This window comes from Megascapheus bottae, chromosome 9, assembly GCF_031878675.1.
Source record: "Megascapheus bottae isolate mThoBot1 chromosome 9, mThoBot2.hap1, whole genome shotgun sequence".
Classification (NCBI taxonomy): Eukaryota; Metazoa; Chordata; class Mammalia; order Rodentia; family Geomyidae; genus Megascapheus; species Megascapheus bottae.
Genome location: NC_143517.1, coordinates 771,145 through 791,671, shown reverse-complemented (window position 1 = coordinate 791,671; position 20,527 = coordinate 771,145). Strand labels below are relative to the sequence as shown.

At 38.0% G+C, this 20,527-nt stretch overlaps 1 protein-coding gene across 3 annotated transcripts in view; it reads right to left on the bottom strand.

Moving 5' to 3' along the window:
• Positions 1–20,527, bottom strand: part of Spidr (scaffold protein involved in DNA repair) — a 288,520-nt gene that overhangs the window by 166,440 nt on the left and 101,553 nt on the right. For all 3 annotated transcript variants that reach the window (XM_090338799.1, XM_090338798.1, XM_090338797.1), the window contains one exon: positions 19,077–19,296. In XM_090338799.1, coding sequence (XP_090194925.1) covers positions 19,077–19,296 — 220 coding nt within the window. The remainder of the gene's footprint in view (positions 1–19,076; positions 19,297–20,527) is intronic.

Below are 20,527 nucleotides of genomic sequence, written 5' to 3'. Positions count from 1 at the left end.
AAATTACTGAACATCTATTATGTAATGCTTTGTTTTATTCATTAGTAAACCATGTCCTGCCAGGTCTGGTGGCTCATGCATAATCTTAGCTAATCAGCAGGTTGAGATCTGAGGATTGTGGTTCAAAGCCAGCCTGGGCAGAAAAGTCTCTGAGATTCTGAACTCCAATTAACTACTCAAAAACTGGAACTGGAGTTATAGTTCAAAGTGGTAGAGTGCTAGTTTTGAGCAAAAAGAACTCAGGGACAGTACTCAGGCCCCGAATTCAAGGTCCACACAGACAAAAGAGGGGGTGGGGATTAGCGAATCATGTCCAGAGGTGCTAAAATGCATTTCTTTGATGAGAGCAAATGCATACTAAAAACTCCATAATCTCACTGAATAGCAAACTGTTACTCTGGCAACTTATATGAGCAAAGACAAACAAAAGGAATCCTATTAGACAGGTTATTTATTATAATATATTGATTCATTTCTATATTATCAGTCTTTTCTTGTATAAGGGACTTTTTGGAAGCAACATCCTGAGTTGATAGTGTATTCCATTATCATTGCCTGCTTGTACGTCTTGCCAACAGATTTCTACGCTCTTTGCTTACATTTTTGTAGGTCAATTAAAATTTATTTTGGAATAAGACAGAATGCATAATAAGCAAGTAAATATGATCTGTTGAGTTAGATACTGCCTTTCATCTGTGAAAAATCAGAACCAAATATAGGTGGTAGCTCCAGGTGAGGGGTCCCAGGGTCAGTGAACTCTGTCAGAGGCCACAGCCTTCAAGGGGTGGTGTGGGAAGAAACAAAGCACTTCACTAAGAATTATCTGAGAATGTCACTGACTGTATCTTCCAAGTGGGTAACTCTAGCTCTATTTTCAATACCACTTAAATAAACTGTGATTAATTAGTAGAAGGGGCAAGATGCATTCACATAGTATTTCCACAATCTTTTTGGGAACCTAAAGAGGCAGCTGTGAAAATAGATTAGTGGCATTCCATCTCTTCAAAAGACAATTATCTAGATTTAGTCCAAGATCCTTACTCCAAATCCAATGTTTTTACAACACTGCCCTCCAAATAGTAAATTAAAACTTATTCCATAGTAGTCATGCTTGTAGTCAACTATATAGAAAACAATCCTTTACTCAGTAGCTTTTAATCAAAAAAGTTGGATTTTTCTTTTTGGTTACCTTTCTTCATCCAATAAGAAATGCTGAAAGGCCTGTGTACAGCAGTCCTATGTAACTGTGAGAAAGAACCATTCTGTGAGAATCATGTACTTTCTTATTTGCCAATAAATTCATGAGAACAATACTGCTTACTGTTTCTCCTAGTATAAACCCCGTGTCCTCTAGGTGTGGACAAGAATAAGTTTACCAACCATTTTTGTTTTAGAGCAGAAGATGCAATAAAAATGTTTTTGTGTGTGTATGTGCGTGCATGCATGTGTGTGTGCGCACATAATTGATCCTGGGGATTGAACTTAGGACTTGGAGGCTATCCTTTTTTGTGCTCAATGCTAAATACTCTTTCATTTGAGCTACAGCTCTACCTTCAGCTTTTTGCTGGTTAATTGGAAATGAATCTCCTAGATTTCCCTGCCCAGGCTAGCTTTGAAGTGTGATCCTATGATTTCAGACCCCAAAGTACTAGGATTACAGACATATGCTAATGTGTTCTTTTTTTATTTTTATTTTTTGTGAGTCATGGAGCTTGAACTCAGCCTGGGCACTGTCCTTGAGCGCTTCAGCTCAAGGCTACTGCCCTACTGTTGAGCCACAGCCTCACTTTCCATTTTCTAGAGGTTAATTGGAGATACGAGTCTCAGGTCCTTTTGTGCTGCCAGCTGGCTTTGAACCTTGATCCTCAGATCTCAGCCTCCTGAGTAGCTAGGATTACAGCATGAGCCACCATGCCTGGCTGCTAATGTGTTCTTATAACTACAAAATCAAAACATACATTTCTACCCTCCTCATGGTTTCTCAGAAATGAGATGTAAGATCCTATGGGGGAAACATGGAGATTATATGGCTAGACTAGTCTTACATAACTGAGATTTCCACTGAAGTCACAAATCACACTATATTAAAAAAACTCCAAGTATAGTTTATGAGAAAAGACAGAAATATAAGTTCTACTGACTGCTGCCATGGACAGCATGTGGAAGACACAATGGTCCGTGCAGAGAGAGTCATACCTAGAATTGAGAGGAAGAAAACAAAGAAAAGAAGGCAGACGCAGGCATTCCTAAGCAGATCAGAGTATAAAAGGTTGCTGTAAGATTTGTGGTCCACAGTAGGCCATGGTCACTTTAAAAATATGCCCAAAGATAATCTCTATTCCAGCTCTCTGCCTTTATAGTATAAGGAAACATAACAGAAAATTTAAGGATATTCTTCATTCCAGTTGGACTGATGTGCAAATATAGCACATTATCATTCTATGATGTGAACTGAGAAGACAGAGAATCCAATGGTTTCCAATACCCTGTAAGAATAAATCTATGTTAAGGAATAAATCATACTCATTTGTTCACATATATTACTTAGCCTGATAAGGTGTGTTCTGTGGCATGTACTCTCAGAAGGAAACACTGTGAGGCAGTACTGTAACCAACACACCCTGGCTGCCCAGGTGTTCACAGGCCCTGGCTGGTTGCCAAATCTTAATTAACACCCCACCCTAGAACACTATGGCCAGAAAGAAAAAAAAAAAAACCAAACAAACAGTTCAACTCTTTTTATTTGCTTTCCCAATCTTTACCTTTGTGATAAAGAATACAAAAGAACCAATCAGAAGGCTGCAACAGAAAGAAGCATTCCACTCATTCAATAATGTTTAATAGTTAACCACAGTTTATTATTTTAACTATAAAGTTATTTACTAGGCTTCAAAGCTGCATGAAAAACTGTCTTCTGTATTGTTGCATTAGAATTACTTTGAGACTAGGGATATATGTCTCCTGGAAAGAAAAAAAACTAGAACAAGTACAATAGTACCCTCTTATGTTAATATTCTGTACTATCTTATAATTTTCAGGAACTATCACTTCTAAGTGACAATTTCCCTTTTTGGAGTATGAAATCAAGAGCTCTTATTATGTCTTAACATTGTGTCAGAGAAAACTATGTAGAAACTATCAGTTCGCAATGGACTATCAATTCATTAATGGATATTATAATGTTATAAAGGCACAGCATGAAGTTTTAGAGAAATAACTATAAATGTGGTTCTGGGCCCTAAATTGTATGGCTTAGTTCTCTTCCCACAGAGATTCCTTGTCTAAGAAATTTACATATTTTACGGGGCCACAGTCCCCCAGCCCAATGAACACTTGATTAGAAGGCAATCCCCAACAATCTGCCAAGTGCAGCCTCATTAAAAAAGTTCATAATAGTGTCTTCCTAAGTATGTCAGCAAATAGCTCTCCATTTTGGCTTTTGAATACCCACAATTGGCCTGAACTGGTTAACAGCCTATGATCCTGCCTCTCCTAAGGCAATTAAGGTATCTGTTATTATTTAAAAAATTTTTATTGTAAAGACAATGTGCAGAGTGGTTACAGTCACATAAGTCAGGTATAGAGTACTTTTTGAACAGTGAGAGGTGTAGTTTTAGTTCAACGCTATAGCAGCATTTGGTAGGTGGATATTTGAAGCCAGCTGCTGATTTTTCTTAAACCCAACCAAGACCAAACACACATGGTTTACAACGTTAAATTGTAGAGTTTGAGAAAAGCATAGATGCTTAGATTTCTTGGTATAGAAAATGGGGATGATAAGGACTAAAAACCCAAAGGGTTACTGTGAACTTAAAGGAGACTCAGGATAAGGGCATCGTACTTGACAATGAACATGCATATAAAAGTAACTATAACTCTTATTACTTATATAACTCTATTGATTATTTTTGCTGGGGTATTTCTGGGGTGGTGGAACCCTGTAAATTTATAGATTTGTGCTTCCACAAGAATTATCTGACATTAATAGAATATATCCTTTCTTGATATGAGAAATACTTTTTATGATGTTTAAATTGGTTGTTTACAGATATGCTTTCAGATCTACATGGATACTATATAATTACAAATTTTGCTTCTATAACTAACTTAATTTATGTAATGAAACAAACTACTGAACAGTATCCAAGAGTAGTTTTACTGTTTTTATACAAATTATGATTGGACAGACCTAACAGAAATTTTTTACCATTGAAACCATTTTAAGTTGATAATTTAGAGACATTAAATATATACATCTTATTGTGTAACATCACTGCTGCTATGCTTTGGATATGATGCATATGTGTCCCTGCCCCACAAAAAATATGTGTTCATGTGCTTGTGGAATCTGTAGGAGCTATGCTTAGTAGGTGGTAAGTAGGTCACTGCAGGGCTCCACCTTTATAACTGATGAGTGCTGGTCTTGTGCACAGTATTGACTTTCTGTGGAGCAAATTGTCATAAAGAAAATGATTGGCCCCACCCTAGTCTCTGATTTCCTGTCTTCCACACATTCTCTTTCTCATTGGTATGTATATTTTTTATCATGCTGCCAACTAGACATGGGGCCATCATCATGGCTGAACAGCAGCTGGCAATAAGCTCTTGGACTTTCAAAACTTGATCTTTACCTGACAAATTACTTCATTTTAAGTTTTGTTGGAAACCAGATTAACATAATTATTATTTCTAGAACTGTTTCATCATCATAAACAGAAAATCTACACCCATTAAACAATTCTCAACTCTTTTTGCACCACAGTAACATGTACTCTGCTGTCAATATGAATTTACTATTCTAGGTAACTCACATAAGCGAAATCAAGTAGTAAGTCCTTTTGCAACTCTTTTTGTTTTGGTGGGGATCTGGAGAAGGACTGGAGTTTAGACTCAGGGTTTTCCACTTGCCTGGATGGCATTCTATTGCATAAGCCATCTATTTTTGCTCAGGTTATTTTTGAAATAAGATCTCTCTTCTGGGCCTGATTTACATGTTTCATGGTGGCTGGGGTGATAGGCATGTATCACCCATGCCCAGCTACTGACTAAGATGGGGTCTTGAAAATTATTTTGCACTGGGCTGGCCTTAGATCCTCTGAATCCAGCCTCCTGAAAGCTGGGATTATAAACAAGAGCTACCAGTGTCTAGTCATCTGCAACTCATATTTCATTTAGCATGCTATCGGCATTCATCCTTTCAGTTCTTTTAGAACCTTTATACCTAGGAGTAGAATTTTAAGATTATACAGTAATTCTATGTTTAACTATTCAATGAACCAAATTGTCTTCTACAATGACTGTACCTTTTTGAATTTCCACCAGCAAAAATTTCCAATTTCTTCTTTTCCTTCATTTTCATTCACATGACTTCATATTAAGTTGTCAGCCACTGTAGTTTGTATATGTTGTTCAGATCCTGGGTTTTAACTCAGGGTTTGGGTGCTATCTCTGAACATTTCTGCTCAAGTCTAATATACTACAAGTTGAGCTACAGTTCCAACTTCTCTTTTTTTGGTAGTTAACTGGGGATAAGAGTATTATGGATTTTCCTGTTTGAGTTGGTTTGAACCATGATCCTCTGATCTCAGCTTCCTGAGTAGTTAAAATTATAGACATGAGCCACTGGTGCCCAACTTCTGCTAAGATTTTGACTTGCATCATACTAATAGCAATCAATGTTTATCCTTTTTATTTTTATTTTTTCTTTTATTGCCAGTTCTGGGGCTTGAACTCAGAGCCTAGGCACTGTATCTGAGCTTCTTTTGCTCGAGGCTAGCACTCTACTACTTGAGCTACACCACTACTTCTGTCTTTTTCTATGTATATGGTTCTGAGGAATTAAACCCAGGGCTTCATGCATGCTAGGGAAGCATATACTCTCCATTAAGCCACATTCCTATCCCTGTTTATTACACACACACACATATTATTCAGCCAGATACAAAATGGATGTAAAATGGAGATCATGTTACCAAAAATTAGCCAAATTCAAACCTATATTGTATTTTCTCTAATAAAAAATCTGGGTATGAGGGACAAGATTACATGAAAGAAAAGAGGGATTATTAGATGAGGAGGGTGTTGGTAGCTCATTCTTGGAACCCTAGCTATTCAGGAGGCTGAGATTTGAGGATCACGGTTTGAAGGGAGCCTGGGCAGGAAAGTCCATGAGACTCTTATCTCCAACTAATCACAGAAAAAGCCAGAAATGGCACTGTGGCTCAATTGGGAGAGTGCTAGCCATGAGCAAACCAAGCTTAGTGACAGCATCCAGGTCCACAAGACCCAGTCTGTCCCCTAACCCCTAAATACATTATCTTATTGTCTTTGGCTATCTCGGTTTCTGATGAGATATCCAGTCATATTATACTATGGATTCCTGGTACAAGACAAGGTATCTCTCTTTTGCTGCTTTTAATATTCTGCCGTTTGGTTTAGGGGCATTTCTTATTTACTTGCCTTAGGGTTTTGTTGGGTATCGTCTATCTATAAAGTTTTTTTTTGTAAACTAAATTTGAGAAGTTGTTAGCCATTATCCATTATTATTATTATTTTTTGCCATTCGTAAGACTTGAACTCTGGGCCTGGGGGCTGTCCCTAAGCTCAAGGCTACCACTCTATCCCTTGAGCCACAGCGCCACTTCAGTTTTCTGGTGGTTAACTGGAAATAAGAGTCTCATAGACCAGTGCCCCATCTGGCTTTGAACTGTGATCCTCAGATCTCAGCCTCCTAAATAGCTCGTCATGAGCTATTGCACCCAGCAGCCATTATTTCTTCAAGCATTTTCCTGCTGTTTCCTGCCTCTCTTCCTGGTACCACTACAATGGTAATCTTTTGGTGGCTTCTCTCTTCCTCCTTTTACTCCTCCTCCTCCTCTTCCTCCTCTTCTGACTAGATAATTTTGAAAATTTTTTAATTTTTAGAAATTCAAGCTCAAGATGTGGTATTTGTACACAATGGAATTCTATGCTGCTGTCAGAAAGAATGACATTGCTCCATTTGTTAGGAAATGAAAGTCTTAGAAAAACTCATATTAAGTGAAGTAAGCCAGACTCAAAGGAACTTAGGCTCAATGGTTTCCCTCATTTGTCATAATCAGTAGAAACCTTGGGCTCTCCTAGCAGAGATTTGCAATAGAGCAAAATCTTGATACAAAAGGCCATATAGTAAGACGTTAAATGAAAGGATCTCTAGGATATAGAAACATTAGCCATACAATGAATGATTGTTGTTCTTAAGGTACTATGTTATCTCTCATCTCTTTTGCTGTCCCTTGGTTATCTCATATTGTTACAATATCTCACTTTGTTACCTGATGTATCGGATGTATTTGTATTTGGTTATTTGAAATTGGATAGGGAAGGGGGAAAAACAAGATATGGGGGTGGAGTGGGGGGGAGGGAAATGGGGACCAAGACATGTGAAAGGGTATCAGTGTATGGGAATTAATGCACCATCTATCTGGCAAATATCATGTAACCCTTTCTATTAATTACAATAAAAATATATGAAAAAAAAGAAATTCAAGCTCACTAGTCTTTTGTGTATGCCTACTGTGGAACTTTGTACTAAAGGCTTTTTTTGGGGGGGTTCTTTTCTCATTTGCTTACTTATTTAGAGTGTCTCACTGAAGCTTCTGCTTTAGCTTCCTTATTAGGGAATTACAAGGAAGCATAAATATGTTTATTTCCCAGTGAATTAAAATGATTTTAGATAATTTATTTTTCAGCCCTAGAATTTCTCTTTGGTTTTCAAAAGCTAATTTAAATTTTATTCATATACCATTTTCTTTATGGTTTCCTTTACTTCATTGAAAAATGGCTTGGTTTCATATCTCTAACTAGTAATTTCAATGTCTTATCTTCTCATGAACACTTTATATAAAATTATATTTTCCTTATCTTGGGCCTGAGCAAGTAACTGAATAATGCCATGTACTAAAATGGAGACACTTGAGATAGATTTGCAGGGCACATTAAATAGTATCTTTTTGGTAACAGCAATGGCTAGAGCCCTAAACAAACACAAGAGGCTGTGATGCCAAAGAAAAAAATTCTATTAGCTGGTATGGGCTTTCTCCAGGTGACATATAACAGAGAAGTACAATTACTTTTCATGCTTTATTGTCTCTTTATATATTTTGTGATTTTTGTTGGAAACTAAGTGTTTTAAGTACAATTTTGTAGTAATTCTCAAAATCGAATTCTTTAACTGCCTAGAGATTACTGAATTAAGTTATATTACTCTCTTGATTGTTTACTTTGTTCACTGTCTTAGATGTGGGTGATCAAGTAGTAGAGGAATACAGAATACTTTCCTGCAAGCACAAAGGCTCTGAGTTTAACTCTCAGTACTGCAAAAAAAAAAAAAAAGAAAGAAAAAAAGGACTAGAGGCAGCAGGCTTAAGCAGTAGAGTGCTTGTTTAGCATGCACGAAGCGCTGGGTTTGATTCCTTGGTACTGCATATGCAGAAGAAGTCAGAAGTGTTGCTGTAGCTCAAGTGGTAGAGCCTTAGCCTTGAGAAAGCTTAAGGATAGTGCCCAGGCCGAGTTCAAGCCCCATGACTGGCAAAGAAAAAGAAAAAACAAAGTCAACTAAGAGCTCAAAGCCCTGAGTTCAAAGTACCAGGACAAACAAATGTACAAATAATTCCAGAGAATTATCTATATCTACTGTGTAAGATTAGGAAGAACGTGGTCATTTGTTGCTAATGTTTTTTTCTTTCTATTTTCCCATGGTTTTTGTTTTTTCCTATTAGAAATTATAATGCACATTGCAAATGAAAGACTTGAGTAGTCATAAGAACACTACATATAAAGATGTCATTTGCTTCACTTCTTCATATAAGTACAAACGACTGCTTTCCTTCTCTCCTCCCTCCAGTTTTTCAGATTCCACAGATTATTCTCATGGTCTTCATTCTTATTCTGTTTTACTGAATTGATTCTCTTTGCTACTCATTTTCCTTGAAGACACTCTGGTATCTTGATGGGAAAAAGTTTTCTTCCTAGTTTGCATTTTCTTCCTTTCAAAAATTCCCAGACAGAATATATAATTTAGGAACCAAGGCAATTATAATAAGACTATGGCTTGTACCTCAGTAATTTATTGCCTATCCATCACATGGGTCATATGGGTTATGTTGAAAACATAGACCATCTTATAAGAGTTTTCTCTTTTGGCATAAAGCCTCTTGTGTGATCTCAAGGCTCTAGGTACTGTTAGTACTAAAAAGGTACTAAAAAGGCTGTTCCAAAGTTTCCCTATTTTTGTACACTGCATCATCATTTACTTATTTGCTCAAGAAAAAAAAAACTTAGGTGATGGTCTGGACTAAGATGGTAAACAGTGGATGTGGAATGGATTCTGCAGCATTAGTTGATGGTATAGTTCGGAAGAAAAGATAGGATATAAGGAAGACAACTAATTTCACAACTAAGCCTCTTCCCAAGCCTCTATGATGACTTTATTCTGTCCTCTTTCACTCAGTCATTACCCACAGACTTCAAACATATGAATCAGATTATATCCCTCATCTCATGACCACTAGGACTTGGGTGGGTGTACTCTCCAGCCTTACTCTCTAACACTCCTACTTTGTAATTTCTACCTTGTCCACACAGCACTCTATATACCTCTAAGTATTTTTTTATACTTGTAACATTCTCACTTTTTGGTCTTTAGTCATCTCATTTTATTTCTTTCCTTGGTTCTTTCTAACTTAGCCCTTACACCTTAGTTATGGCATCACCAAATCCAAGAAGATACACCTGACCCTGGGATATTTTGCCCAGAGCACATGTGCAAGGCACTTATACACACCCCCAACACAAACATAAAGCCACTCACCTCTACTGAGTAATGCTTACCTCCTCAGTGTTGTCATTACCTATATAGACCCTATACAAACCAGAAGGATTTTTTTTGCTTTTTATATATAAAGTCAATATTACCTTTCTCTCTCTCACATTTATAAGCTCCCTTAAAGGCAGAGTCTTAGATACTGCATTTCCATTTTTTTTTTTTTGGTACTCGACATTCGTCAGTAAATGCTCAATAAATATTTCAAAACAAAAGTATATATCAACAGTCTTCTGATTCAAAAAGAGAGCATACCAAGCTGACAATATCTTCAGGATTGAATATTTTATATTACTCATTGTCCACTGCATGCCAAATAACATTCTAGGCAATGGGAATAATGTAGTGAAAAAAATTTGATCTGGATGTTTTAGCCAAAGCAACAGGACAAGAAGAAGATGGTCATAACTACTAAGAAGGAAACAGGAAAATATTATTTTAAGTGACACAACTGCAAATAGCAGATTATATAAAAAAGATACCTGACTTAAGGTCCCAATAAATATATGAGTACATATTATGAAAAACAATTTGTAAAATAAAGAAAAAGTTTTCAATCTGACCAAAAGCAGGTATCCTGCTATGCTTATGGACAACCTACTCATAGTAAGAAGTCACAGCAACAGTAACAAGATGTATGTATGCCCTACTGAAACAGTCCCTCAAATTCTCACTTCAAAAAATCATCTGAAGTATGCACAAAACTACACATGTACCAATGTCTGTGACAGTTGTTACAGATATATCCTACATGGAAAGGATTAAAGCAATTATATAATAACATACATCCATAAGAAACATTGAATAGGATACTAAAGGAAAATTGGTAGCAGTAGAAACAGATAAAAACTCTGTAGGTTTCTGTAACAACAATTAAGATTTAAATTCCATTCAAATCCTCTGAATTTTCACTTCTAAAAATAGCCTAAGAATCAAGATGAGTATTTTATTCAAGAACTGTTTAAAACAATTCCAATTAGGAATTAATCTTAAAAGACCCTAAATAAAGACACTGGGTGTGGTGGTGCATGGCTACAATTTCAGCTACTTGAAAGGAGGAGACAAGAGGATGGTTAGAGGCCAATTTGGGTAAAAAATTCATCAGAGTCTATATTAAAAAGCAAGCTGCGGGTCCGGGAGTTTGGCCTAGTGGTAGAGTGCTTGCCTAGCATGCACAAAGACCCGGGTTCGATTCCTCGGTACCACATACATAGAAAAAAAGCCAGAAGTGGTGCTGAGGCTCAAGTGGTAGAGTGCTGGCCTTGAGAAAGTCCAAGGACAGTGCTCAAGCCCTGAGTCCAAACCCAGGACTGGCAAAAAAAAAAAAAAAAGAAAAGAAAAGAAAAGAAAAGAAAAGAAAAGCAAGCTGCATATGCAATCCACCTGCCTCAGGAGCTAGATAGATTTCAAGTAAGGTGAACTACAAGTACAGGAGGTAGGTAGATTGTAAGTTCATGGCTAGAACAAAGTCCGAGATTTTACCTGAAAAGCAAATTTTCAAAAATCAAAAAGAACTAAGGTCAGACTCAACTGATAGAGTGCTTATCTAAGTAACTGTGAGCTTTTCAGTTCAATCTCTAAGTTTACTAAAAAAAAAAAAAAAGTCACCTAATGTTCTACTATATGAATAGTCATGATGTAGTCATATTTTTTTATTTTTTAAAAATTTTTTTATATGGTAATTAGTAAAAGGGTTACATGATATTTGCCAGATAGAAGGTGCATTAATTCACATACATTGATACCCTTTCACATGTCTTGGAACCCATTTCCCTACCCCCCACCCCCCATATTTTTTTTATTTTCAACTCTTTGTGTTGCTCAGGGCCTCCTGTTTAGCAGGGAAGTGTTCTATGACTTAAGTTCTGTCCTACTCATTTCATTTTTGCTTTAAAAAATAATAGGGTGACATGCCAGGGCCAGCCTTACAAAGCAATGCTTTTACTTTTATTTCCAAATTTATGTGACTTTACAATATCAGTAGAGATTCATGATAATGGGATAATGGGGAAAGTCAGGCTTCACTTCTGTCATATCAGGATTGTATTCTGAGGGCAGATAAATTATCTGGTAAATTACTGGAGGTACCAATAAATACATCTGAATAAATGAGTTCATTAATTAAGAGGTATATGTATACGTATAGTAAGGAAACCCTACTTATCCTTTGATAAACTGTAAATACTTGTTTCTCTCTCTCCCTCCCTTCATCTGCGCCCTCCCCACCCGGTTAAATAATGGTATGCCACTTCTTATTTTCTTTTTTTTTTTTCTTTTTTCTTTTTTTTTGCCAGTCCTGGGTTTAAGCTCAGGGCCTGAGCACTGTCCTTGGACTTTCTCAAGGCTAGAGCTCTACCAACTGAGCCTCAGCACCACTTCCGGCTTTTTTCTATGTATGTGGTACCGAGGAATTGAACCCGGGTCTTTGTGCATGCTAGGCAAGCACTCTACCACTAGGCCAAACTCTCGGCCCTTATTTTCTTTCATTAGAAAAATAAGTCCAAACTTCTAAACTAGCTGTAGGTAAACAGCAAAAAGGGGTCTTACATAGGTCTGGGGATTCTGGCTAGAGTAAGAAGAATCAAGATATAGGGCCTGTGGGCCAGGACAGTCAGAACAGACAGCATAGATAGTCAAGATATTTATAAGAAGTAGGAAGGGGAAAGGCTGGGGGTAGTCTCTGCTGGAACAAGGGATTCCTGTCCACCTGATTTCATGGAGGAATGGAGCTAGTATATGAGGAGGCAGTATAGTGATAGGCTTAAGGCCTAAAGACATTAAAGCCTGAAGTCCTCCCTCCTCTGGATACCAGTAATTCCTTGGTTCACTATTTCAGGAAGTTAAGGAGACCTGAGTATAGTGCCATCCTTAGATTGGAGTCTTAGTGACAGACAACTCTTGAGTGCAGGTAGTGGCGCTGTGGGACAGTCAGGCACAAAGGTCAAGGCTCAGCTCTGTAAAGGCCATCTGAAGGACAGTCAAATCAGACTGGAACCTTACCAGGGGCAGGGAATGGAGAAGGCTCCAAATTTGTTCTCAGCTCGTCTACTGAGGTCTCCACCAGAGCAAAAGCAGAGCACTGAGAGGTAGGGGGGCAGCCCTTGGTCTCTATACCTGTGCATTCCTCTTGTAGCAGGAAAATCATCAAGTGAACACCAAGAAGAAATGGGCTGAGCCTACCTCTTGACTAGAGGCCGTTCTGTTTGGGGGTAAGGAATATAAATTAGCCAGGCAGAGTGGGCTCAAGGAAAAAAAGGCTTACCAGGCACAGTGGCTCACGCCTGTAATCCTAGCTACTCAGGAGGCTGAGATCTGAGGATCAAGGTCCAAAGCCAGACTGGGCACAAAAGGAGCTGAGACTTTTATCCCCCATTAATCTCTAGAAAATGGGAAGTGGGCTTGGCTCAAGGGTAGGATGGTAGCCTTGAGCTGAAGAGCTCAGGGACAGCACCCAGGCTGAGTATAAGCCCCATGACCTACCAAAAGAAAAAGGCTTGATGGACTGGGATGGCCTAGTGGTAGAGTGCTTGCCTAGCATGCATGAAGACCTGGGTTTGATTCCTCAGTAACAAATACATAGAAAAAGCTAGAAGTAGTACTGTGGCTCAAGTGTTAGAGCTTCTAGCCTTGCAAAAGCCCAGGGACAGTGCTCAGGCCCCTGCGATCAAGCCCCAGGACCGACAAAAAAAAAACCAACAAAAAACAAAAAATAAAACACACACACACACACACACACACACACACAGAAAGAAAGAAAGTAAGGCTTGAAATGGCATCCCTCAGCACATATGCCCACATATCCAAAACCAACATGTATAGGCATACAGGCCAGAAGACCTATATGAGCTTATAGAAATTCAAAGATGAAAAGACTATGTTGGCCAAACTCCTGGCCCCCTGTGTTGGCAATTTAAAGCTACAGGCAAATACTGAGGGATCCAGCAGATTGCAAGCCTTGAAGGTGGTGTGTGCCTTTTACCAGGAGGTATATATCACAAAGCTGCACACTAGGAAAGAGTGAATCGAAGAGGCCTTGACAGTGGGAGAGGTCCTGGGGGTGTTTGGAACACCGTGTGTGTGTGTGTGTGTGTGTGTGTGTCTGCGTGTGTGTGTGTGTGTGTGCACCCACATGCCTAGGTGCTATTCCTGAGCTCTTTTGCTCAAGGCTAATGTTCTACCATTTTTGCCACAGCTCCATTTTCAGTTTTTTGTGAAGAAGTCTTTCAAACTTTCTTGCCTCGGATGGCTCTGAACTGCCTTCCTCAAATCTCAACTTCCAGAATAGTTACAACTATTAGTGGCGTGAGCCACCAGCATCCAGAAATCTTTCTTACTAGAAAGATAAAGCAAGGGCTCCCTCTTCCATTTCCCAAAGACAATCCTGTGTGAAGGTCTCAGACAAGTCTAGCTAACAAACTCTGGTCTACAGGGTATGAGATATTGGCCTTCAGAGGCCCACTAGCATGTTTATATAGGGTGGCTTGATGAATTTATTCTAAGGTAGGCATAAGGCTCCAGGGCTGTCATCCCTGGGGCAGAGTACTGAATCTACCTAGATCTCAGGGGCCATTAGGGTTGACCTAGAGCCAAAAGTAATAGTTGAACTGAAGGGCCAAGCACTAGTTCTAGTAGATATTGCAACATGTTTAGCATAGCGCCTCAGGAAAGGCCAGTGGCTATCCTAGATTCAGAATGATGATAAGGATGGACAGGGTTCCTCTAAGTCCAGCTTGGGTAACTAGATCTGCTCTGATTCTTAAACTAACATCTAGAACTGCATATTGTTTTGTAATGCAATTAAGTCAAGACAAGGCATTTTACTTCCATGTTCATGTTCAGACTGGCAAAGGCAAGGTGACATTATATCCAATAGGAATTCAATGAGAAATTATGAGGTATTATCTATAAAGAACTCTCTCAGCTACTTGAGGTAGGCAGTCATTGAACCTAAACTCGTGTTTATTATTAAAAAGTAATATGGACACCTAATTTAAATGATCATGTTGAAAATACAAAAAGTTTTTAGCCAAAAACCAATAGCCTACAAGGAGAAAAAATGTACAGTATGACTTTCTAAGTTTACAAAAAAAATACTAGTCATTTCAAGAAGTATTTTGGCTTTATTTCATTAAGTATAAGCTATTTTTAAGTGCCATCCATACTCATTTCTGCTATCATTTCGTTAAAAAGTTTTAGCTTGTAGGACAGTACTGTATCATCCCTCTGTGAATATAAAATACCTTGTACCTGCTTTATGATACGTAGTAGTGACTGTGCTTTATCAGAGCTGTTTTTAATGATGTTACTCAAGAATGTTTTCTTTCCAGATGATGATTGAGAAGCTAATAAAAAAAATGGTGCCAGGTACCACAACAGTAACAGAACTTTGCATTTTTCTGGGATTTTGTTTTTTTTTTTATCTTTTTCTTTTTATTAATGGAGTGTGCTGGATGTCTAATTTTGTTCAGATACCTGCAGAACGTGGAAAAGCTGTTGCTGCTATCGATGTATAACATACTGCTATTATCGATCTTTTCATATAAATATAAATATATATATATATATACATATATGTAATTTGAATTTTTGGAAACTTTAGCTGTGCTGTCAATTTTGGAAAAAAGTATCCCAGTTTATCATGTTGAATTGGCATTGTATGGAAATTAATAGCCATATTGGTCTAGAAACGTTAAACTTAATTTTTTTTCATTTGTATAGGGGTAAACACACTGTATTAAATATGTAAGGTCTTATCTATGTGGGTTTGATTACAGAAACTAATGAAGTATTCTCTAAATAATAATAATAAAAAGTTTTAGCTGAAAAGTAGAAACTTCCAAGCTATTAATACATCTCTACCAGAACAGTATTCATACATTCAATTTTAACAATTCATTCTTCCTAAAATATATATAAAACTAAGTTGGGTCAGTGGCCACACCTGTAATCCTGGCTACTGAGGAGGCTGATATCTGAGGATCATGGTTCAAAGCCAGCCTGGGCATAAAAATCTGTGAAACTCATCTCCAATTAACCACCAGAAAACCAGAAGAGGCACTGTTGCTCAAAGTGGGTAGAGCACTAGCCTTGAGCTAAATTGCTTAGGGATAGCACCCAGACCCAGAGTTTAGGCCCCATGACTGACCCCCCCCCCAAAAAAATGTATACAAAACTATTACTGTTTCTTTAAATTATGAAAGTACTTAACAAAAAAGCTAAATATCTATATAATTATACAATTCAGACAGCTGTTTAGAAGCTTGTCTAGTAAGTTTCTCTGGGCCACATAAAAATCAGTTCACTTTCCTGGTCACGAACTTAAACAGCACAATAGAAAGTGTTCACAATTAACAAAGCCATAAGAACAGAGCTGAATCCCTCAAACTCCTATATTGGAAGCCTTAACTCTAAGGCCTATAAAGAAATAAGTTAAAATGAGGTAGGTAGAGTAAGCCCCAATCCAATCTGACCTATCAGTAAGAGGAGAATGTATGCACTGATAAATATCATGGGGTATACATACCAGGAAAGACCCTGAAAAAATATGTATCAATACAAAGTCCTTTAGGGTAAGCCCCTGTCCAATCTGACATATCAGTGAGAATGTATGCATTAATAAATATCATGGGGTATACATACCAGGAAAGACCATGAAAAAATATGTATCAATACAAAATCCCTCCAAAAGCTATTAGGAAACCAATCCAGACAGCACTTCAGTCTCTAAAATTGGGAAAAATAAATTTCTATTGTTTAAGCAGATGAGGCATTTACCATATATGGCATTTTGTTATAGGAGACTGAACAGATATATTAGGTTATTACCACTGGTGGGAAGATGACAATCAAGGATAAAGTGGTACTGCCTCCCTTTCCGTTATAGGGGACCATGAATATTGACTGTCAGGTAAACTGATTTCTGAATATGGCTATCCTTCTACAAATGAACATGTATATCTCTATCACTGAGTTAAATTACTACATATTGCAGAAAAATTATAGTAACATTTAATCCATTACACGTTGGCCATTTCACAGTATCTTTTATTTTACAGTACTGGGGATTGAACCTAAGGACTTAGCATGCTAGCCAAGTGCCTACCACTTGATCATTAGCATTTTGTTTTTTGTATTTATTTAGGTACAGGGTCTAACCTTGTCTGAGTTTGTCTCAAATTCAAAATCTTTTTGCTTTTATCACCTAAGCAGCTGAGATTCACAGACATACCCAGAATACAATAATGTTTTTAAGTAAAATTTCTGTATTCAAGATTAATTCTGGACTGGGAGTTTGGTCTAGTAGTGGGAGAGTGCTGTAGAGCGTGCACTAAGACCTGGGTTTGATTCCTTGGTACCATATACATAGAAAAGCCTGAAATGGCTGTGGCTCAAGTGGTAGGGTTCTAGTCCTTGAGAAAGCCCAAGGCCAGTGCTCAAGCCCTAAGTTAAAGCCCCAGGACTGGGGGGAAAAGATTAATTATGCCAGGCATTGGTGGTGTACGCTTGTATTCCTAGCTACTCAGGAGGCTGAGATCTGAGGATTACAGTTTAAAGCTGACCTGAAAAAGAAAGTTCAAGAGACTCTTATCTTCAATTAACCACCAGAAAATCAAAAGTAGAGCAGTGGCTCAAAGTGGTAGAGCACTAGCCTTGAACAAAAAAGCTGTGGAATAGTGCCAGGAATAGAGTTAAAGTCCTATGACTGAAAAGAAAAACAAAAATAAAGTAACTGTACTCATATTTTACCTCAAGACATTGGAGGGACTAGAAGGAGGGATAGTGGGAGAAAAACATGGGAGGGGCTAACAATGCTTGAGAAGAAATATACTTATGTGTCTATAATAAAATGAAAAAAATATATATCACTGTGTTAATAAAGCCTGGTGTGGTTCTACATGCCTATAAACCTAGTACTTGTGAACCTGAAGTAAGAGGATCAAAAGTTAGAACCTGGTCCCGCGCAGTGTCTCACGCCTGTCACCCTAGCTATTCAGGAGGCTGAGATTTAAGGATCATGAATCAAAGCAGCCTGGGAAATACAAAGCCTTGAGACTCTTATCTCCAATTAATCTCTAGAAAAAGGGAAGTGGGGCTGGGAAGTGGGGCTGTGGCTCAAGGACAGGGTGGGAGCCTTGATCTGAAGAGCTCAGGGACAGCACCCAGGCCCAGAGGTAGGGTGGTAGCCTTGAGCCAGAGTTCAAGCCCCATAACACCCCCTTACCAAAAAAAAAGTTACAACCTGGGAGTTGGGCCCCAGACTCTCACACCTGTAATCCTAGTTACTCAGGAGGCTAAGATATGAGGGTTACAGTTCAAAGCTTGCCCAGGCAGAAAAGTCTCTGGGAAACTCTCATTTCCATTAATCACTCAAAATTCAAAAGTGGTACTGTGATTGAAGTGGTAGAAAGATAGTTTCAAGCACAAAAGGGCTCACTCTGGGAGACTCTTATCTCCAATTAAGCACTCAAAATTCAAAAGTGGTACTGTGATTGAAGTGGTAGAGAGTTTCAAGCACAAAAAGGCTCAAGGACAGCTCCCAGGTCCTGAGTTCAAGCCCCACAACAAACTAAAAACAAACAAACATAACAAATTCCAGGTCAGCTTGAACTACATAGTGAGACTTGTTATAAAAAACAAAACCATGCCAGATAAAATTATCAATAAAAAGCTAATAACTTTTAAAATAAGGCTGCTTCAATTTTCCTCTAAAAGAAATGAGTTTCTTCCCAACCCCCCCATAGTAGTATCTCATACAAAATAATGTCAATATGGTAAATATGGAAAATATTTTTCAGAACCAGTTATATTGTTTTAATTCATGCATTTTCATCCATTCCCCTTAAGTTACTCACAAAGAAATACTAATTTAATACACAGTACTCTATTGTCGCATAATACCTCTTACTAAAACTATTTTTCCTAAGAAGGATAAAAACAAAAACAGCTAGTTCTTATAACACACACTACTACAAGAATCTTGCTGTAGTTGCTTCCTATTTAATCACCCCAAATAATCAAAATTCTGCTGCCAAAAATACAAACAGCCATCAGAGACAATTCGGTGCTGCTGTTTATAAAACCCGAATCCAATCCTGGCTTTTCTCCCGGGCATTTATCTATAATAAAGTGACAAAAATGTTTCTGATAAAAATGCTTTTCTCGGATGAGAAAGCCTCATAGCTGCTGACTGCTGGACTCAGTTCTTTGCACTCACCAAGGAGGGAAGATATGGACGATGTCCTCAGGCTGCCCCCTGAGGTGTCCTGCCATCTCCCGGTTGAAGAGAACCTTCAGGCAAGCTCCAGGCCTTGTGGTCCCACTGTGGGTAGGGCTGGTGGCTGGTGGGCCTACTAACTGTTCACACATGGCAACTTGCATGGTGCATTCCTCATGTAGCTCTAGAATCTTTACAATTAATACACCGGATTGTCTGCCTAAAAGTTGAAGTAAAGAATAACAGTAAAAATAAAGTACATAGTTCACACATGAACAAAGTGCCATTATAAAAAAGTGACATTATAAAAAATAATCCACTCTGAGGTGGTTCTCTGTATGTGGACAAAATATTCTATATATTTTGCAAAGTAAAACAGTTTTTCTTATTCACTCTGATATCATCAAAGTAGGCCTGATATGTTGCCATATATAAATAATAAAAATATATAAAATAAAAAAGTATGACAGTCTTCTGTCAGTCTTGGTTTCTACCTCAGCTTCATTACTTCAGAGTACTTTCTTTTCCTTTTCTTTGTCTATCTTAGGCTTTGAACTCAGAGGCTAGCACTCTTTGTGCTCAAGGCTAGCACTGTACCACTTGAGACACAGCTCCACTTCTGGTTTTGGAATAGTTAACTGGAGATGAGAGTCTCATGGGGGCTTTTCTCATTGGGGAGGCTTTGAACTGTGGTTCTTAAATCTCAACTTCCTAAACTGCTAGGATAAAGGCATGAGCCACTAATGCCTGGCCAGAGTTTATTTTTATTCCCAAACCTGAACCCTTTTGATGACTACAAGAAGGGGAATAAAACAATTCTCTGGTTCTTTCTCATATAGTCCCCCTCACTTCCTCATTATCTGCTTCGATTTTTAATATTGTATGTATTACAGGATGGCTGTAACTTTTCTAATGATCATGAAAGTTTACATTTTAGGACTTATAAGGGCTGGTGGGTGGTAGAGCTCTGGATTTAAATGGATAGAATTTGACCAGGATTCAGGTAGGGACTGTTTTAGTAAAGTTGGCCATGTTACAGCACTTCAAACCCCCAATTTTTCTCATATCTGAAATAAAGATCATGCTCTAGTTCATAATTGTAAGAATTCAATGAAGTTCAGTTGTGTACATAGCTTTAAGCCCACCTGGCATCACCTGGAAACTGTCACATATGCCACGGGACCTAAATCAGGATATACATTTCAATGTGGCTGACAAGAGCGGAAAAAAAAGACCAGTATAAATGAGGAGGGTAGAGTGTTCACACCACTATACAGTATACAGCTATTCTAGCAAGTAGACAGACCTACAGGTATTAGCTGTAATATTCAAAAACAAGATAGAATAAATGACACATAGTTCATTATGCCTATAATGTAATTAAAAAACAGAAATATGATAGTTTATGCAAGTACAAAAATACAGTGGGTTGCCAATGTTAATTCAGTGGC